The 22,706-nt window shown below is 40.0% G+C and overlaps 1 protein-coding gene across 6 annotated transcripts in view; it reads left to right on the top strand.

The window, feature by feature from the left end:
* Positions 1 to 22,706, top strand: part of ATP11B (ATPase phospholipid transporting 11B (putative)) — a 245,491-nt gene that overhangs the window by 78,850 nt on the left and 143,935 nt on the right. For all 6 annotated transcript variants that reach the window (XM_073626287.1, XM_073626288.1, XM_073626283.1 and 3 more), the window contains exons 4-9: positions 6,946 to 7,026; positions 8,966 to 9,073; positions 9,192 to 9,320; positions 14,736 to 14,839; positions 16,019 to 16,066; positions 17,026 to 17,090. In XM_073626287.1, the coding sequence (XP_073482388.1) occupies positions 6,946 to 7,026; positions 8,966 to 9,073; positions 9,192 to 9,320; positions 14,736 to 14,839; positions 16,019 to 16,066; positions 17,026 to 17,090 (535 nt within the window). The remainder of the gene's footprint in view (positions 1 to 6,945; positions 7,027 to 8,965; positions 9,074 to 9,191; positions 9,321 to 14,735; positions 14,840 to 16,018; positions 16,067 to 17,025; positions 17,091 to 22,706) is intronic.

The raw sequence follows: 22,706 nt of genomic DNA on the forward strand, positions 1-22,706 counted from the left end.
TACTTTGCAATGTGGCATTAAAAGCTTTAATTGAGTATATTATTTTTCATGACATAAGATCTCAAAGTACATATTTGTGTAAAAAATAGAATAGAATAGAATAGAAGTCTATGGCGCAGCTAGCCTGCAGGAAAACCGCAGCGCATCAATGTAAAAGCAGCCTTATAGGGGGCTCAGGACAGTAAGGGCTCGTTTACATTTGCAGTTTGGGGATAGTAAAACCCCATAGTTAACATGTTTTTACCACACCCTCCAACCGTTAGTGCAGTGTTAGGGGTGGCAGTGGTGACCCTACCCCTTGCTCCAGGACGCCTGTGCAGCCCCCCTGTCACATTGTTTTACACTTGGACAGGAGGGGCAGTAAGGGTCGTGTATACAGGAACCAATCCTCTCCATTTTCCTCCTGCAACCTACTGGGCCCCCGACTGGTTACTAAATCATTTAAGTGGCTACTGTATTCTGACAGCATAGATTGCCCAAGAGGGTTAGGGCAATGCTGGAAAATAATGGTGGCCACACAAAATATTGACACTTTGGGCTCAATTTGGACATTTTCACTTAGGGGTGTACTCACTTTTGTTGCCAGCGGTTTAGACATTAATGGCCGTATTGAGTTATTTTGAGGGGACAGCAAATTTACACTGTTATACAAGCTGTACACTCACTACTTTACATTGTAGCAAAGTGTCATTTCTTCAGTGTTGTCACATGAAAAGATATAGTGAAATATTTGCAAGAATGTGAGGGGTGTACTCACTTTCGTGAGATGCTGTGTATCTGAAAATTGCTTAGTCCTGATGTACTGATGGCCTAAAAATGCCAGGACCATACAAGACCACCATATGATTGTGCAAAGAAATGTTTTTATTTTATTTATTTTTTATCTTTTATAGCAATGAATTTCATTGCATTATGCAAGCATTTTACTGAATGAAATCAGTTCATTCAGTTTGTTTTGTTGTGATTGTCCAGAGCTAATCACATGGTACAGATGGGCTGTGATTGGCCTAGTCTGTACCATGTGATCACAGCTAGCAACACAATTGTATATAATGGATGGCTTGAAAGGAAGCCATTCATTGTTTACAACTGTCATGTGACCTGCTGTGATTGGTTACAGCGTTCACATGGTACTGGCAGGGGAGGGGTACAGAGATCAGTCATCGGCTGTGTCTTGTGGATGCAGCCGGTGACAGATTGCGCTGCTCTGCGGCTCCGCTAGGGACGTGATCCGGGGGGGGGGGGGGGGGGGGGGGGGGGGGGCGGCGGCGGTCATATGATGTCCCCGCAGACTGATGAGAGGTTCCCGCCAGCACCATCTTGCCATAGGCCAGGCGGGAACTGGTTAATAAAGGTGGCAGTGTGTCTGGAAATCGTAAAGGTGGAAAAGAATGAGTTGTATATAGATTTTTCGCTTTATAAAACATAATATCCTCATCCTCCATAGGGCTAAGTTCACTTAAGTACACTTGCTAAAAATACTAAAGCAAGCTAACATGCCTATAGCATTTAGCGCATGTCAGCGCACTCCAGATGCCCTTCAAGTGATGTCCTTTGATTTAAAGGGGAAAGTAACACCAGTGGAAATAACTTTAGACATAGAGAAAAGAACTCGCTACATTCTGCAAACTAGATTCTGTTACAATGTATTTTATATGAATTTGTATACTTTTATATACATTTATAAGTATAGTAATTATATAGTAGTAATAATAAAGTGACTGTTATACAATCTATAATCCCCTCTATCATGTGTATTTTAGGATATTGTATTCCTCCAGCATGGGTTTTTTTTTTATCCCACTTGAGGTTTTTAGAAACTCTTATCAAACGCACTGTAAACAAGTCACACTTGTGCCGTAAATTTTACAGACATATTTACGGCACATTTCTATAGACTTTAATGCAAAGAGTTGACAAGTTTTCAATGCGTCTTGTAGTGGTGTTTGTGCTACACATTTTTTAATTGTCAACAGCTCTGTCTGCTGTCCATTTATACATTGTGGGCTGCATTTGCTAGTTCGGGGAGCAATTAAAATGTGCCCTTAAAGCCGATTCATGATGCCAGTGTGAACGAGGCATAACTGTGCTAGACTTCTTTCCCAAAAGCAATACAGACTTCAGGTATTTACAAAAGGACAAAGCATTTTTTAACTGAGCACAAAAAAAGGAGAGAGAGAAATTGCACTCTGTAGCATTGATTGACCACTTCAGGACCACTTGCATTCTACCGTGGACAGGTGGCTCCTACGAGCACAGCAAAGTAGCTGTATGTTGCTCCCTGCTTCTGGGTCCAGGGCAAAGCAGGGAGAAGGGACACATAGTTTTTCAGTAAAAAGCAGCACATAATACACACATTAAAACTTGTTAGGCACACACATAACCCTTTGATTACCCTGAGATGTTAACCCCTTCCCAGCCAATGTCATTAGTACAGTAACAGTGTATAGTATTTTTACTGATCACTGTATTAGTGTCACTGGTGATGTCAGTCAGTTTCCACCCAGTGCCAGTTAGTGGCACATTGTCTGCCACAATGTCACAGTCCCACTACAAGTTCACTGATCACTGCTATTACTAGTATTAACCCTTTCATGACTAAGCCTATTTTTGAAATTTGGTGTTTACAAGTTAAAATCCGTATTTTTTGCTAGAAAATTACTTAGAACCCCCAAACATTATATATATTTTTTTAGAAGAGAATCTAGAGCATAAAATGGCGATTGTTGCAATATTTTTTATCACACGGTATTTGTGCAGCGGTGTTTTAAACGCAAATTTTTGGAAAAGTGACACTTTCATGAATTTTAAAAAATCCAAACAGTAAAGTTACCCCAATTTTTTTTGTATAATGTGAAAGATGATGTTACGCCGAGTAAATAGATACCAAACATGTCACTCTTTATAATTGCACGCACTCGTGGAATGGCGACGAACTACGGTACCTATGAATTTCCATAGGCGACGCTTTAAAATTTTTTTACGGTTACCAGGTTTGAGCTACAGAGGAGGTCTAGGGCTACAATTATTGCTCTCGCTCTGACGATCACGGCGATACCTCACATGTGTGGTTTGAACACCGTTTTACATATGTGGCCGCGACTTCCGTATGCGTTTTCTTCGCTGCGCGAGCTCGCGGGGACAGGGGCACTTTAAAAAAATTTTTTTTTTTCATTTATTTATTTTATTTATTTTTGTACTTTTATAAATTGTGTTTAAATTTTTTTTTTTTTTTTTTACTTTTATTGCTGTCACAAGCAATGTAAACATCCCTTGTGACAGTAATAGGTGGTGACAGGTACTCTTTATGGAGGGATGGGGGGTCTAAAAGACCCCCCATCCCTCCTTTACACTTCAAAGTATTCAGATCGCCGAAAACGGCGATTCTGAATACTGTGTACTTTTTTAAATTCGGCGCCGTTGGCAGCCGAGTAAACGGGAAGTGACGTCATGACGTCGCTTCCGCGTTTACAATTAGAAGGCTGGAACGAAGCCGCTCACAGCTTCGTTCCAGCCCGCCCCTAGCCGCCGAAGATTCCCGATTGGACACCGGGCCTCCCGATCGCACGGGAGGCCCGGTAACAGCGGCGGGAGGGGGGGGGATGTCCCCTCCCGCTCCTCCGGTATAACAGCCAAGCGGCTTTTAGCCGCATCGGTTGTTATACTCGGGCAGCCGATCGCCCGCTGAAAACAACGGTACCGGGATGATGCCTGCAGCTGCGGGCATCATCCCGGTATAACCCCCGGAAAGCCGAGTACGCATATGTGCGTACGGTCGGCAGGAAGGGGTTAAAAAATAAATAAAAATTTCAATATATATATACCATAGTTTGTAGCTTTCACACTCAGTTAATATGCACTTATTGTGAGGTGGCAGAATTCATTTGGGCTAAAATTATGAATACATTTAATTTTCTCTTATTGGATATGTTTTATAGCAAAAAGTAAAAAATATTGTGTTTTTAAAATTTCACTGTTTTCCATTTTTATATAATAAAAAAACCCAGTTGTGATCACCAAAACAAAGCTCTATACGGTTGTGCTCATAAGTTTACATACCCTGGCAGAATTTGATTTCTAGGCCATTTTTTAGAGAATATGAATGATAACACAAAAACATTTTCACTCATGGTTAGTGTTTGGGTGAAGCCATTTATCGATCAATTGTGTTTTACTCTTTAGATCATAAGGGCAACAGAAACTACCCAAATGACCCTGATCAAAAGTTTACTTATCCTAGTTATTTTGGCCTAATAACATGCATACAAGTTGACACAAAGGGGTTTGAATGGCTATTAAAGGTAACCATCCTCACCTGTTATCTGTTTGCTTGTGATTAGTGTGTGTGTATAAAGGTCAATGCGTTTCTGGACTCCTGACAAACCCTTGCATCTTTCATCCAGTACTGCACTGATGTTTCTGGATTCTCAGTCATGGGGAAAGCAAAATAATTGTCAAAGGATCTGTGGGAAAAGGTAGTTGTACTGTATAAAACAGGAAAGGGATATGAAAAGATATCCAAGGAATTGAGAATGCCAATCAGCAGTGTTCAAACTCTAATCAAGAAGTGGAAAATGAGGGGTTCTGTTGAAACCAAACCACGGTCAGGTAGACCCACTAAGATTTCAGCCACAACTGCCAGGAAAATTGTTCGAGATGACTTTAGATGAAATACAGGACTCTCAGAAAACATGTGCTGTGGCTGTTTCAAGATGCACAATAAGGAGGCACTTAAAGAAAGATGGGCTGCATAGTCGAGTCGCCAGAAGAAAGCCATTACTACACAAATGCCACAAAGTATCCTTCATACAATACGCCAAACAGCACAGAGACCAGCCTCAAACCTTCTGGCACAAAGTCATTTGAAGTGATGAGACCAAAATTGAGCTTTTTGGCCACAATCATAAATGCTACATTTGGAGAGGAGTCAACAAGGCCTATGCGGAAAGGTACGGAGGTGGATCGCTGATGTTTTGGGGATGTGTGAGCTACAAAGGCACAGGAAATGTGGTCAAAATTGTTGGCAAAATGAATGCTGTATGTTATCAAAAAATACTGGAGGAACATTTGCTTTAGCCAGGAAGCTGCGCATGGGACATACTTTGACGTTCTAAAATGACGATCCAAAACACAAGGCCGAGTCAACCTGTCATTGGCTACAGCAGAATAAAGTGAAGGTTCTGGAGTGGCCATCTCAGTCTCCTGACCTCAATATCATTGGGCCACTCTGGGGAGATCTCAAACTTGCAGTTCATGCAAGACAAGACAAGAATTTCCAGAAACTGGAGGCTTTGTGCCAGGAGGAATGGGCAGCTTTACCATCTGAGAAGATAAAGAGCCTCATCCACAAATACCATAAAAGACTTCAAGCTGTCATTGATATTAAAGGGGACAATACACGGTATTAAGAACTGGGGTATGTAAACTTTTGATCAGGGTCATTTGGGAAGTTTCTGTTGCCATTATGATTAAAAAAAAGTAAACACAGTTGACTGATTAGTGTTTGGCTGAAGCCATTTATTAATCATAAGTGAAAAAAGTTTTTGTTATTCATATTCTCTGAAAAATGGCCATGTAATCAAAAATTCCGCCAGGGTATGTAAACTTATGAGCACAACTGTATATGTGAAAAATTTAATTTGGGTACGGTTTAATGACCGCGCAGTGCTAAAAAGCCAATAAGGGCCTGGTCATGAAGGGGGTAAAATCTTCCGGAACTCAAGTGGTAAAAAATGTTAAAAATTATAAATCCGTCTATATTGCACTCACATGTAGTAATGGTGTAAACCACATTGAGCTCTACTAGGAGGCTTGAAACGCCCACTGCACAACATATGACATCATCATAGTATTAATCCAAGAACTGCACTGGAACGAGGTAATCTGCACCAGAACACATTTAAATGTATGAAAAACGCACCAGAAAGCAAGCATTGCAGCAAACGGACTCATGAAATGGGGCAAAAAAAAAAAAAAGGAGGGGAAAAAGCACACTGGAATGCACTAAAAAAGCATGAAAAACACACTGGAATACATCAAAAACCTGCATGCAGAAAAACATTTCTGTGGTGTGAAACTGGCTCTAATTGAGCCAAGACATGCAGACAATCCAAGCTGCAATTGATTATATTTTAATTAGTGAAAGTGACACTTCATTTTTGAGACTAAACAAACTAAGGGAGGGTTTCCAATAAGGAAGTGACTTCTCTAGGCTTCAACAAAGATGGCAGCCTTTAGCAAGATGAGACAGGAGCAATGCTGGAGGCAGTTTACTGCACACACTAATTTTAATAGCATAATTATTAATGTGGAATATGTGTTCTTTTGTTAGAGAATTAATTGCTATCAAACTGTTATGGCTAAAATTCCGCTCTAATGTTACAGTGCCATATATGTCAATATAATGGGCACCTTATAAAAAGAAACAAAATAAATAAATAGAGGAGCCCCTTCATTAAGAGCCAGTGAAGTTCTGTCTTGTTTTTTGGCACAAATTGAGGAAAAAACAAATTTTTATTACAGGAGTTTAGAGCACCCAGATTTTATGAATTTGAAGTATGGTTTTCATTACATCATATTCCGAATATCTGTATACATTTCTGAATATGTATTACTTGTTATGTTGTATTTGTTAGAAGGTATATAATCTTAGAAGGTGCACAAAAATCTTAGGAAATTGTCTGTGCAAGTGTGTGGAAATATATAGTAGTTTTTGCAGGGGACGTATTGCTCATAAGTATCAATGGTCTCTTCAGATCCCTATAAAGTACGAAATGACTGGCATTTGGAAGCACAGATGTAACTTGCTTGGTGGGTCTTCCTAAATGGCATCTGCAAGACCCTTTATAAAGTTTTTCATTTTAAATGTTTCATCTGACAATAGTATAAAACTCCTGTATGATTTAACGTTTTTTTTGTTATTGTTTGTTTTTTGTTTTTTTGCAGCTTATGATCGATACTCCAACAAGTCCAGTAACAAGCGGACTTCCATTATTTTTTGTAATTACAGTGACTGCTATTAAACAGGTATTGCATAAGTAACCTAAAAAAAGTACAGGTTTATTCATTACCTCACACTGCTAATCTTTCTTTTGCAGCGGATGAAATAGTTATGTATGAGAGCCTGCTTTAACACATTTGACAGTTTTCTTGGAGGAAGAAAAAGTGTATGGTCATTAAAGGGAACTATGGAAAAATGTCACTACTATAATTTTTCTGCACTATCCTGTGTTAGTGAGACACAAAGTTGGACAGCTGTTGTGTTAGAACTACACATGTGGAATGTTACAGCTGCAAGTCACAATGAAGAGCAACCACAGTTCTTTATTGCTGCTCAGTCAGAGCTAGCATAGCGATTCAAAGGTTTTCTCCTGATTTACTTAAAAATGTATCAGACAAAATGCTGCTGTGCTTGAGCTGCCTGCTCATTTACATGCAGGAAATATCAAAGGCTAATTCCACCTTTCTGACAATAGTCCATGTAACACCCATATTTAGGGTGTAACATGAAACCTGGTCACATTCAGCAGCCTTGCTCTTCCCTCCCTTACCTAAATTGGGGGGTTCTTCCTGCAGGCTAAAGACTAAAAGTTCCCTGTGCCACTGGAGCTGAGGGACTCTTAGATATTAAGGTCACACAAGTGTAGTGATGTTGCCACACTCACAGTTCAGTATTACTTCTTTCAGCTCCATAACCGATGCTCTGTAGGTCCATATGGACCTGGGACTGGAGGAATCATCTGCAGCTGCCTGTGCATTGCCCCCACTGTGCAGTAATAATGGTTGCAATGCACTGCAGGCTCCTGGGGGTAGGGGGTCCAGTCATCCACCCACCCCATTTGTGTGGCTGAATGCTGGTCAGGTGTACTTAGTGTTTGTAAACCTAAAAAAAAAAAAATAAAGTCCTGTTCCTTTAAGGCATGAATAACAGCACAGTGCTTGTGCTGTGCAATTCTTCTCTTCCTAACTGGTAATAAATCTAGTTGATCCTGCCAGTTCCTGAGTCCCTCTGCTGACCACTATAATCATGGCTGCTGAGCCCAGACTACCATGATCAGTTTACGTGTCTCGTCATCCGCAGCCCTGCTCCCTCATCTGACCATCTCCCCCCCCCCCCCCCTCCCTCACTGTCATCATGAGATCGCTTTCATCCCCGCCCCTCCTGCCTCTTCAGCTGCATAATGCAGCACATAGGAAAGGAATCCCATGCAGATATGCTGCCATTAATGAAAGTGTAAGTGTTTGGTAGAAATGAATAGGGGAAATACATTTTCCGACACTGCAGCCGTGCGATCACATGATTCCCCTGTGCTGGCCAGCCTCGCTCTATGGACAGAAGCAGGAGGGGCGGAGATTACCCTGTGACATCAGCCAACCAGAGGAGGAGAATCTTGGCCCCTCCCACGTCTCTGCAAAGATCGAGGCTGGCCAGCACAGGGGAATCAACTGATCGCACAGCTGCAGTGTTAGAAAAGGTATTTCCCCTGTTATATTTCTAGGAAACACACTTTCATTAATATCAGCATATCTGCATGGGATACATGTAAAGTGACTTTACAAATACTTTAATGCTGTGGATCTACCTCTGATGGCTATTGGACTGCACAGTCATATTAAGACACCCAGCACAACTGCTGTAACAGGAAAGTGGAGGTAAGACTAAATACATTTCAAACAGTTTCTATAGCTGCAGTAAAGACGAAGCAATTAAAGCTGGGTTTTTTTTTTTGTTTTTTTTTAGAAGTTCAAAGAGGGATTTGATAAATCCAACAAAGTAGAAAACCTAAAACTGCGATATTTTCTGAAAAGTAGTTTATGGCATCTTCTTACATGATGATTTATCTTAATTCATGTTCTTGGCTTCCTGTGTTACCTTGTCCTAGAAACCACATGAGAGCTCGGTGTGATATACATAGTAGCTTGTTTTGACAAAACCCTCACATGACGACTTCTGCTGTATTTTCAGGGCTATGAAGACTGGCTGCGACACAAAGCAGACAATGAAGTTAATGGAGCCCCAGTTTATGTTGTTCGCAGTGGAGGCCTTGTTAAGACTAGATCAAAAAACATCAGGGTATGTGTATATCGCTTTGAGTAACGGGGGTTAGGTAGCACAAAGATTAAGGTGTGATCTTTATGAAGTTTGCTTGTTTTAATGTTTTTTTTTTTTTTTTTCTTTTCTTTTCTTTTAGGTAGGTGATATTGTTAGAGTAGCCAAAGATGAGACCTTTCCTGTTGATTTGGTGCTGCTATCTTCAGACAGAGCGAATGGTTCATGCCATGTGACGACGGCAAGTCTGGATGGAGAAACAAATCTCAAAGTATGTGATTTTCATCCCCTGCTGCATCAGTGTCTCACCTAGGAGCTTGAGTCCCAATATACCTTGTCTGCGACTGAAGAGGCAGCATGCTTATGTTGCCCATACATGGTCTACTGTCTACATTTTAAGTTGATGGATCTTCACAAAAAAAAACAAAACATTAATTAGTCACCACAGCCAGCAACCCTACTTGTCGCTGCAAGGTCAGAACAGATCTGTAGATGACTAAAGCTCTGGCGTGCATTACTGTATGCCACACACAGCAACACATGGTATTTGCTGTGTGCTTCAGCACCACTGTATTTGTATGTGAGTTGAATGGCACAGCAGTGCACTGCTGAATGGCATTACCACTTTTAATTAAAATTATAAAAGTAATTAGTTCTTAGAGTTTAATAGTTTGATACTGTCCTATCAACAGACTATTTCCGAGACAGGCAAAGCGGCAACCTTTATCTAGATCCTACAACTCCTACTGCTAAATTGCTGGCCAGAGGAGAGAAGAACAGGGAGAGGATGACAGTCTCTGCAGGGATGCATGGCTACTAAGGGCTCCTTGCTAATCTTGGCTAAACAAAGAAAGCGTAAGGAGAGATGCCAAATATTATTGGTTCTGTCACTGCAGAATATTTTTTACATTTCTTCATATAGGTTATTTGTTTAGCGGACATTGAGAATTGGAAACCGTCATGGAATATGGAAAGTAGTAGACTTCAGTAGTCCATGAATCTTGTTAACTTGTGGTATAGTTCACAAAAAATGATAGTGCTTTTATGTGAACACCAAGGAGAAATACAGATCATGTCAGCCTCCACATTTCTGCTGTTGGGGCCATTTTGTGTGGTGCAGATTTTGACTAAACTTACACTGAGGGTAAAAAATCTTAAGGTGCAGACCACATGGCTGTCTTCCCCAATCTACTACAGTTATAGGTTTCCATAAATGATGTTTCAATTAGAGTTGCACGATTCTGGCCAAAATGAGAATCACAATTTTTTTGCTTAGAATAAAGATCGCGATTCTCTCACGATTCTCGCGGTGTAAAATCTTTCACATTATACAAAAAAAATTTGAGCTAACTTTACTGGTTAGTTTTTTTTTTTTTAATTCATTACAGTAATTTTTTTCCAAAAAATTGCATTTGAAAGACCGCTGCGCAAATACAGTGTGACATAAAATATTGCAACAACCACCATTTTATTCTCTAGGGTCTCTACTAAAAATATATATATAATGTTTGGGGGTTCTAAGTAATGTCTAGCAATTTCTAGAAAAAAAAATGATTTTAACTTGAAAACAACTGTCAGAAAAAGGTTTAAAGTGGATGTAAACCCGAATTTTTTTTTTTTTTGATGTCATAATGTAGAGTATAAGATTTCTTATCATTTGAGCCCACTCCTGCCACACAGTCAATCCAACTCTGAGCAATCCTCTTGACAAACAGAGAAAAACTTTGTCAAATCCTCCCCCTTGCTGTGAGTGACAGGTGATTTACATATCTCGTGAACTAGCCTAAGACATGCATTATTTTTTAATTCCCATCCACTCCTTTCTTCAGCAGCTCTGCAAGGATTGGCTGTTCCACACCTCAGCATGATTTGGCATGCTGAAGTCATGTGGTTACTTTCCTGTCTTTTCACTGGATGTTAGAGATCATAGCAGAAGTTCAGTGTAAGAAATACACAGGAGAAAATGCATATTGACAAGGGGAGTGTAGAGGTGGGCGGGGAGTCTACTGACATCACGACTCCACCCACCCAGCTCCAGACAACAGACCCACCCACAGAATCTGCAGTTTTTCGGGTCTCATAACAGACAGAGGGGAGACATTTGACAGGTAAAGATACATACAGGAGGCATTTATATCCTTATAGATAACCCCTATGGCAGTAGTTTAGAAAGGATGGCATTGGGTTTACATCCACTTCAAGTGGTTTAACGTTCCTAATTTACATACAGAAGTCTATTCCTTTGATGTAAAAGACAAATTGATACAATGTTTAGACTGAACATTCCACTGATAGAATGTTTTAAAACTTGGCAGACTGCCCAGACTTTGACTTTTGACAGCTGATAGCATAGAGTAGAGAGAAAATTCTCTGCATACCAAAGATTGGGAAGATCGGGAAACTTTGTCAAGATCCGAATTGAGGAAAAAAATTGCGATAACCATTCTTGACGATTAATCGTGCAGCTCTAGTTTAATAGTTTTTAATAGTATTCAAAAGCAAGTCGGTATAAAATACAAAGCCAAATCTATGACATAACCATTTCAACAAAATACAAGAGGGTAATCAAAATAACATCTCGCATGCATCCGCTATATATCTTCCCTGACTAAATGGAAATGCTCAACCATTGGGAAATTCAGCTTGTTAATAGGGTAGGATCCAAAAAACGAGTATAGCAAAATACAAAGGACTGCGACAGTATAGATCGTTGCTCATAAAGGTCCAATGTATTGCGACCACTCTCATTGGGTATCCTCTCTAAGTACCTCAACACTGGGGTACTTTACATTACTAGAACAGGTTAGCCATAGTGCACTATCAAGACACACTTAAAAACAAAAAGGGGTGACAAACAAGGAAGATTAAGGGGGGAGGGGGGGGGGGAAGAAATTGCCCATCCAGGAATAGTGTGCCATTCAATAAAGCATCCACTTTAAGGTGTTTGAGACCTGTAAATAAGAAAGCCAGGGTCTCCAGACTTTGTCAAAAAGTCTTTGTTTATCCTGTAGAACACTCAAAATCTTTTCGTGACGCATAATCCAGGTTAATTTGCACTTCAATAGGGCTAGTTCAACTACTGGCCTCCTCGAAGCTGTGGTGATAGCCATCTTTGCTGCCAGAAATATAACATTTATGCTTGCATATGTTGTGGAATATCATCCACTGGCCAGTGTGACAGTCAGGATTCACTTGTGGATACGGGTAGTCCGAGTACGCCAGTTCTCACTATCCTGTCCCATGCCCAGGTCCTTTTCCCACGCTAATTGATAGGGCAGGTTTAGTAGAGGAAGAAAAAAATAATTTGTATAACATGGAGATGCATCCACGTTGTAAAGTGTCCTGCATACATCTGTAGCAAGATCCAAGCTCCTTTTCTGCGAGTACGCAGGAAATTAATGATTTGTTGTAATCCTATATTGTCAAAAGCTTTCAGTGGGAGGCATCTCCCATTGTTACACAAAGTATGTAGCGGGGTGTATGCCCTTGTGATCATAAAATTGTCCAATGCTATATAGACACTTATTCAACCACCACACAAATTGAGAGGAGTGTAGGCCCAGAGAAATAATGAATTATTAAACAGAGGGGCTACAGGGATATGAGGGGAACTAAGAGGCTGCCATTTACATGAAGAAACATAAAGACTGAAAGAATGCAAAATCATTGGTCTCAAGATTGCTGTACGATACTTTGAGGGAAGCCAGAGAATCAAATCAATGGGGGAGCACGCCTGGGCTTCTTGGGTAACCCAGTTTGGTCAGTACTGTGATGAGTGCAGTTGGCAGTTAATTGTGCTGTTATGTAATATTTCCAAAAGTCCGGAACTCCTAAACCTCCGCTTTCCCTAGGAGCATGGCGAGGCACGTGTCATTTGGCTGCCCTTGTTTCTCCAGATAAAGGAAAAAAATTTGATGGAAAGGTTTTTCCATAATTTACCTTACTAATCCCTTCCTTAGTATACAGTCTGCATCCCTTATGCTAACAATTGTGATGAGGAGGGTTTAATTATGGCTTGAGACATGGCAATTCCTCCTAATTTGCATTGTGGCATATTCTATATCCAGCTACTGTGCATTAATCTAATACAACCAAAAAATACCATTCAGTCCTCCTCTGCAAGAGACAAATATATTAATACAATATTTTGGTTAGAGCTTTTTATAAAATGGATGAAGTCAGAGAAAATGTCTACACGATAATGAAATTTGTCTTGAGTGGATAATATTGTTGTGTGTATCTTTTGCATTATAGGATGCTTTGTAGTATGGTGTTAGTGTTTGTAAAGGAAAAATAGAAAAAGAAAAAGCACAGAGCAGCCCCGATCTTCTTCTCGGATCCCCTGCCAATGCTCTGGGGCACTTGTGTGCTTGCTCCTGAGCCAGCTCTGTATCCATAAGACACAGAGAGCTCCGCTCAGCCCTGCTGCCTCCTCACTGGCTGTGACTGAATGCTTGTTAAGTCCTGGGGATTACAGAAGAGGCTGCATTACTTGCTTTTTTTTTTTTTTCCCCTTACTCCAACAGGGTCCCCCACAGCCTCATCTCTCAGTTGCTCTAGGCTGCAGTTGCACTCATCCTCGCCTTCACCATGTACGTTACAGGTTTGATAACCCTACCTGGCACATGAAGAGGCAGAGGGGCTGCCCTCAGACCAGGGCTTTGGGCAGAATAAGACAGAGCTGGATCTGGCCCAGAGTAGGGAGTCAAGTAATGCAGCCTCATCCTGCACCCCTGTGGGTGCCTCCTCACTGTGAGGTGTGAGGGTATTTGTTTTCCATTTTATTGATTTGCCTGGAGTAGGCCTGGCCTTGATGATAAAATTGATGTATTATATTCTAAATGGCTTTGTAGCAGTCGTACACATCCTTTCCTATTCAACTGCTTGCCATACCTGTACTGCCAAACACTTAGGTTTCCATTGACACATTGACTGCCTGTCCTGTGTGAATCACTAACCCTAAACAAGTATAAGATGATAGTTCTGGCTTCTCTTGTTACTTGCTTGTTGCTGGCCATTCATAATACAGTAAAATAACTAAACCAATGGGCTGGTTTTACAACCAGGCACCCAGTAGTTGCAGGAGCATATTCCTGTCATCGCAGGTTTCTTTTCTTGTCCTAGCATTCCCTGTCAGCTAACAACTGTAAGACCTCATGTACTCTGGACTCTTTTACAGCTGCTGTTTTTGGCTTCAGCAGTTTTTTTTACAGCTAGTAAACTCCCCAGCATGTTATCCTATGTGTCCCATGCACATGGGATGTTTTCTGGCTGGAAAAAAAAACCCTAGAACTAGAGGGTTTTAAGAGGAGTTTTTCACCTGTAAAAACACTCTAACTCTAAAAAACGAAGCTTAAAAACGCTAAAAGCGGATATTCTGCATTGATCAGCGTTTTTGAGCCATAAGCTTTCGTGAGTATAGTTTTGCTGTAAAACTCAAAGCGATTAAAAAAAAAAAAACTCTGCTGCAAAAACACTGAAAAACGCATTCTACAGCTACAGCATTCTACAGCTAATGCTACTGGCAGTTTTATATAATGTCCAGTGTGCATGAGGCCTAAGGCTTCGCTGGGGTTTATGGGTTTTGAGCAGCTCTTGAGCCTCATGATGTTCTCTGCTGCTCACCTGCTTTAAAAACCCAGAAGTGCGGATGTTTTTACAATGAATGCTTTAAATCTCTTTTCAGACACACTTTGCCGTTCCGGAAACAGCAGTATTACAGTCTGTAGTAAATCTGGACTCCTTAATCGCAGTCATAGAATGTCACCAGCCAGAGGCGGACCTTTACAGGTATTTTATATCAAGATTAAGTGTAGCCGGCATTGATCCAAATGTCTGTCCACATTTGAGTGGCGGTGTACATCTCAGGTCAAGGAGATGAGCCTAAGAGACCCTCTGGACTTGCATCTTGGTTAACTGTAAACAAGGGGCACATAGCTGGTGGAGGGGGCTTGGGAAAAGAAAGCACAGTTAGCGTTTGTGATGACCGTCGTGTATGAATAGGCTCAGTTCTTAGTGAAGTTCTGTGCTCTTGTATACTGTATGTTTCATTACAATTCTTTGTCGAGCGAACACAATTCTGTCCTGTACCGAAAGCACATTGGAGTCTCCCTGCATGATGTTGTCATTGTCTGAATGCCACAGGAGTGCCTATATATATATAATATTATTTTCATAGCTTTTTTTTTTTTTTTTGCTATGCGTGCTAGGATTTGCAGTTTATATTTTTCATTACCCTGTATAATGAAATATGTAAGGAATAAAATATAAAGAAAAGCACCCCTTTTCATTATGCGTTACTAAAGGAACAGAAACTGTTCATATAGCAAAGTAAATGTTCATGTTTGAAAGTGTATATTTGCTTTTCAAAGAGAATGTTCTCTTAGCTATGTAAATATGGTGAAGCTGTGTTCACGTTGAGTAAGAAATCACATGCAAGGGAAAAAAACAGGGTTTTTCTTCCGTGTGACTTCGTGTTTTGCCAAGCTAGTTGAAAATTCACTTTTCATACAACAGTCTTTCTCCCTTTAGCAGATCAACACCTCTTAGTTAGGTTGTGATACAATGAATGGTTTGACATTTTATCTATTAAAGGTGTGCTTGTTGCTCATAAGAGTGCTTTCAACAAATTTGTCAAGCCCTATAGATATAGATATATCTATAGATAGAGATAGAGATATATATATATATATATATATATATATATATATATATAGAGAGAGAGAGAGAGAGATATAGAGAGATATCTCTATCTAGCTATCTATCTATATATAATGTGCGTGATAGAGATAGATAGATAGAGATATATATATATATATATATATATATACACACACACACACACAAAGCCCTTTTTTTTTAACACTTATTCTTTACAAATGGGTGTATATGCTTTTCCTTATTAACAGCAGCTAGTGAATTCATGGGTTGCACTAAACTTGTCTTCAATTATTAAAATGTTTTACTTAGGTTTGTTGGAAGGATAACTATACAGCAACATTCAGAAGATATTGTAAGGTAAACTCAGTTTAATTTTTGTTCTAGAATAGCCCATGAAGTAGTTTGGTATAAAATAGTGTTTGCATTGAATGGAAAGTAAACAATTCTTAATTTCAGCGATTTGTAGTTACTTATTAGCAGTCTCCTAGAAGCATTGGCGGAGCTTCAGGGGTTGTAATAGTGACCCTGCCCATGTTCCATGGGAGCTTGTGCAACCTCCTTGTCACATTAGAATTTCCAAGGGGCATAAATTATAGCATCTAATTCCCTGTACGGCTTGCCCTGCAGCAGCTGAAAGTCAGCTTTTCCTTCTCTCCTTTTTGCTGCTTTCAGCTCCTGAACCATGCAGGGGAGCGGTTCCGCCGATTGCCATCTCACCCCACCAGACCATTCACCCACTCCTGCACACTGTCAGATTCCCCCTGCTGCCTGAATGCACACTGTCTGTGTATGGGGCCATACACCTGCATCTGCACATATCAAATTAGGACCTGCTGCTGTGTTTGTACAGTTGCTATGCCCCATAGCATAACATAGGCTGCCTGCACACAGCTCCAACCACATTAAAAAAAAAAAACTGGTTTGCACTGTACAGGCCACAGCACCCATGTTAATGAGGCCCACGACCCCATTCACATACAAAGCTTTATTTTTTACCTCAATGCAGTTTTATCCTTTAGATTTAGCAGGAATTTTATAAGTAATGTTGTGCTTGTGTCCACTAATAATGATTTTATTGTAAATGTATGTAGTAACTAAAGATCTGATATAACTCTTTAGCCAATTGGAGTATCTTGGTGTGCGGTGGCAGTGAAGGGGGCCCCAGGTCAACTTTGCATTGGGGTGTACAAAACTTCAAGCTACGCCTCTGGCTAGAAGTATTCAAGTTATAGGATTCTGCATTCTCGAATTCCAGTTGAATTTTTTAAAATGTTTGACTCTTCTACAAAACTCATCATTTCTTTTTCTTTCCTCAGACCTCTTGGACCAGAAAACCTTTTACTTCGGGGAGCAAGGTTGAAAAATACAAAAGAAATTTTTGGTACATTTATCATTTTTATATATCTTTTACTTTTTTCTCTTTTTGGTAGTTTACTGCTCCTTTTTGTGTGTGGATGTTTTTTGCCTTGTCTGTCCTTTTAAGAGTCACCGTTTGGTAGTGTTTCGATCATCAATTAAATTACTAGAAACATTTTTTTTTAAACGGCAGCATGGGAACTGTGTCATTTAAGATATTTTGTGTGCCATGTGGGGCAGAGCCACAAGTTTGCTCTTATAGTCCCCTCCCCAGCTGTACATATAGCCACTACTCAGCCAGCGGGAGCAGTACTTCCAGATATGATAGAGCATTGTGACTCCATGTAATAGCACTGAACCAGACACCAAGCACCAGCACTCATATGGGGAAAGCTAATAGCCATGTTTAAGCGACTCTTGACAGCTTTTACTGCCCCCAAAAGTGCAACAGACGTTGAAGTGAAAAGGACAGGAGTATGTGGAACTGGCGAGGGGAGATTAAATTAGAAGTAGAGGCTAAGCTATAAACCTACTTTTTAAAGGCATCCTATCATTGTCCTGCACCTATTTTAGCATAATTTGCAATGTAAAATCTTTTTTTTTTTTTTGTTTCCCTATGTATGACCATAATATGACCATCATATTATATAATTTGACATAATATGACCACAAAGCTCCAGCTCTCCAGCTTCTCTGTAAATGTGTGGCTTGTGGGAATGAACTCTCTCCCCCTCCAACATTGTCTAGAGTGAGAACTCCAGCACGTGACTTCACTGCTCTATGTAATGCCGGCCCTACACAGTTATGTGACTGCATAGAAAAACTTGGGGAGGAAAAAGGGTATTTATACTCAAATGTATGCGGATTAATGTGCAGGCAACTTTTTAAAGTAAAAGCAAAAATGTTACTCAAGCTCTACTGCTTGGTATAGAAGTCAATGAACTGAAGTCTGGTACTCTAGCCAGGGCATTCCCATGTAGCAAATAAAGTACTTTTTATTAAAGTGCACGCTGAGTTTCCAGCCTTTCCTGATTAAAACTTTTTAAAGTAGGTTTGTTGTTTAGTCTTTCCTTCTACTATACCGGCTTCCCAGACGGCCACTATATATAAATCGCTGGGTAGGAGCTTCATCGAATCGGGAAGATGTACCCGTATGTCTACCTGCTTGTGCCTCCAGGGTGCAGCAGTGCAATATTAACACAGTCCCTCTGACACAGCGGATCACAGATTGGGGTACAGGGTCACTGTCTTTGGTCCAGTATCATGTGATCAATTTGACCAATCACAATAGTAAACAATGGCTGCATGAGGCAGCCAAACGGTCTTAAAATCATCATATCAGTATATATATCTGTTACCAGAGCAGGTGCGTTGTCAATATAGTGACCTTGTAGTGCTGTGGCGGTGGTTATGTACAATGGCTGGCTGCTCTATCACTGTATGTCAGTGTCTGATCTTACACTTGTCACCAGACCAGCGTCACTAACCACCACTACACCAGTCAGTGTCACCATAAGGACTTTAGGGCTGCAATTAACGATTATTTTCATAAACGATTAGTTGGCCGATTTATTGTTTTGAGTAATCAGAACATTAATTTAGTTGATTATGTAAAGTTGAAAAAAAACACACAATTTCTAATTGAATAGCTATATGCAGTGGTAAAAACAAATAACCAGCTATATGGTTAGGGAACAAAATATCTAATCCACTCTGAAAATAACAGATTGATATGGGCTCTTCAAAGAAAAGTGCGGAAACCTTTTGAAGAACCCTTGTACTATTAGAGGTTGAATCGGGCACATATCATCAAACTCAAATTTAAAAGGACCTAAAACACTGTTTTCCAGACAGGACTGTAATATATTATCATGCATGACAGACTTCCTTATCATAGGCATGTAGCTTGATACAAACTACCTGTGCCTGCTGTCACTTATGCTGGCTATGTCTTTTTTATTCAGAAAATATAATAAATTTAAAATTAAATGTTAAAAGTAGGTGAAATTTTCAAATAATTGTCCAGTCATCAAATGTAGAAAGTATTTTGTATGAATATTCTTGTCCAACAATCGATGTGTATGGCCAGCATCAGACATTTAGTAGCAGATGCATGCTTTTTTTTATCACCTGTCATGATGGGATTAAAAAAAAAAAAAGCCCTTTATAGTAAAAAAAAAAAAAACCTGCAGATAATTACTACTATAAGGGGTTAAATTATACAGTGAAACCGTAAAATATAAATCTTTTTAGATTAAAGTAGTACCTAAAGGCTGAGACTTTTTTTTTTTTTTATGCATATAATCACTTTAATAATGCACAATACTGGTAAACTTTTATTTTAAATATAATTGTAATGCCTTATGTCACCTCTAGTGTATCGGCCTTCAGCGTCTCTGGGTTCAGATGCTGATTTTCCCTGCACAGAGCCCTAAAAGTAAATGTAAACATTGGATTATTATTTTTTTATAAACAAATTTGTCATACTTACCTGCTCTGTGCACTGGTTTTGCACAGAGCAGCCCTGTTCCTTCTCTTTCGGGGTCCCCCGTCGGAGTTACTGGCTCCTCCTGCTTTCAGGTTGCTCCTATCGCAAGCCGCAGAGTATAGTATAGAGTGCCCTTAAAGCAAGGTAGAAAAAATGTCTGCATTTAGAATCATTCACTTCCTTCTCCTGTCCAGGACTACATGTCCCATGAATGGGAACAGAGGGGCACCAGATTTTATAAAAAACAAGTAGTAACTCACAATTGAAATAGATGAGATCAGCATATGGTCGAAATCGCCAGTCCTAGAGGCTGTAGAATTGTCCTATTAGCCTTTGCAGCCTGGGGCACTGGCGGTGTGTTGCAAGGGTCCAGACAGAGCTTAGAACCAGGAAGCAAGGAGCAGCTGGTCATGGCCGTGACCAGCGTGAGCTGCAAGATGGCGCTGGAGCCGGACGTGAAGTCACAGGAACAGGAAATACGATTATTCACAAGTGCAAGGGGCGGTTTGATGAAGAAGCTGTAGCTTCAAAATGCATTACCGCCCCTTGCACTTTGGACCCTTGCAACACCACCAGTGCCCCAGGCTGCCAGGGCTAATAGGAAGTTTCTAGAGCCTCCAGGACTGGCGATTTTATGCTGATCTCATCTATTTCAATTGTGAGTTACTACTTGTTTAATAAAATGTATGATTAATACTGCACTAAGCCTGGCGTCCCACTGTTGCCATTTCTACACAGAGTCCACTGCTCACTCTAATGCCCTGTACACACGATAGGATTTTCCGATGGAAAATGTGTGGTAGGACCTTGTTGTCGGAAATTCCGACCGTGTGTAGGCTCCATCACACATTTTCCATAGGAATTTCCAACACACAAAGTTTGAGAGCTTGCTATAAAATTTTCCGTCAACAAAATCCGTTGTCGGAAATTACGATCGTGTGTACGAAAGCTATTGGCTACTGCCCCGTTTATAGTCCCGATGTACATGTTTTACGTCGCCACATTCAGAACGATCGGATTTTCCGACAAGTTTTTGTGACCGTGTGTATGCAAGACAAGTTCGAGCCAACATCCGTCGGAAAAAATCCATGGATTTTGTTGTCGGAATGTCCGATCAATGTCCGACCGTGTGTACAGGGCATTAGGGTGCTGCCTCCAGGTACTGATCATACAAGAAAACGGATTATACGTGGACTATTTGTTTTTACATATGTTTTAACATATCTGTGTGCATGATCACACACAATTCATGTTTACATATGGATACATTCCAGTTGCCATAAAACCTTATGCGATCGACTCTATTTAGCGCAGCTGTTTACCATTGTTTCTACATGTGCCATGAGGCATTGCTCCTCACACACATTCACAAGTTCTCAGGCACTTACTGACATGTATGAACAGTGTACTGAACTGTATGTGTGCTGCACTGTGTATTCTGACATGTATGTACAGTGTACTGAGCTATATGTGTGTTGTACAGTGTATACTGACATGTATGAATGATATGCTGAGCTGTATGTGTGCTGCACTGTATTTTCTGATATGTAAACAAATAATGCATTCTGTATGCAGGCCAACTAATTGGCTGACAACTATTTTGATCGATTATGCCAATTAATTGTTTCAGCCCTAAAGGACTTGTTCACATGTGCAATGCTTTCTGAAAAACGATATATTGTATTAATTGACAGCTTTGTGTTTTAAAAAATATATATACATTTCATTACACATTTTCCAAAAACTTGTGGCAAAAAATAAATTTTTCAAAAGACTCCTTATGCCTTTCAGAAAATGCCTTGGAGTGTGTCTCCTGTCCTGGCACTTAAAGGACTCAAGAAATATGATGGGTAGTCAGAAAAATTAGAATAATTTATTCTCCTTGAAAGCCCAAAGGTAGATTTTGGGCTCCTCTATGCATCACGGCCATGAAAAAGGTTTCACTTGTGGTATCCCCATACTCGGGAGGCATAGCAGAATATGTTTTGGGGTGTAATTATAAGTATGGCTATGCTGTGTGTGAGAAATAACTTGTTACGAAGACCACTTTGTGAAAAAACAAATATTTTATTTCCAAAAAATGTGAACAAAAAATTACTACTTCAAAAAACTCACCATGCCTCTTACTAAATACCTTGGACTGTCTACTTTTCATAAAGGGTTCATTTGAGGGATATTTGTACTGTCCTGGACAGTTTAGGACCTCAAGAAATGAGATGGGCAGTCAGTACATCAGAATTGATCAATTTTCAAACATATATACCATAGTTTGCAGACCTTACAACTTTCACACAGATTATGGGCCGGTTTACACCAGATGCGGCAGGACTACACTGGAGTGGCTATTCGAGCGCACTCCCACAACATTGACAAGGCAAAATGCCCTGTCTTCTGTGTGCCTGATTGGTGTGTAAACACGACGAGCTGAAAAAAAGTAATACATTCAGTACTTTTTTTTTTTTCAGTGCAGCTTGAAGCAATCCACTGCCTCGTACTGCGTGGCCAGCAGTTGAATTTTGAGATGTGTGTGCCAAAAAAAAAAAAGAAAACCCTATCCGCTGAGCACAGCAAGTCTTTACTGCTCATCACACACTACCCAATTAAATTTACCAAAGAAATAGATAGGCCTAAATTTATGAAGAAAGGGGGGGCGCCTCTTTGTATATTTCAGTCTTTCTTTTTATATAGTAAAGTTTAAAAATCCAGTGGTCATAAAATACTACCAAAAAAAGCTTTCCGTAAAAAGTGATACAAAATGTTCATTTGGCTACAGTGTTGCATGAATAAGTAATTGTCATTCAAATTGTGACCGCTCAAAACTGAAAAATGGCTTTGTCAGGAAGAAGGGTGAAACAATCCTCTCTTGAAGTGGTTAAAGTGAACGTTCATGGGCAAAACACATGTTCACTTTTAAATGTATGTTAACTAGGGGTGCACCGAATGGAAATTTTGGTGCCGAAACCAATACCGAAAATGAAGGATGCACTAGGCCGAAAACCGATACCGAAAATGACAGTTTGTTAAAAAATATTTGTATTTTTATATATAATTTATTATATTCAACTTTTTAATTAATATAATCAATTTAAATTAATATTAATTTATTGTTGACCTTTCTTGCACTAAAGGTGCCAATAATGGCAAAGAAAAATG

Source organism: Aquarana catesbeiana, linkage group LG04, assembly GCF_042186555.1.
Source record: "Aquarana catesbeiana isolate 2022-GZ linkage group LG04, ASM4218655v1, whole genome shotgun sequence".
Classification (NCBI taxonomy): Eukaryota; Metazoa; Chordata; class Amphibia; order Anura; family Ranidae; genus Aquarana; species Aquarana catesbeiana.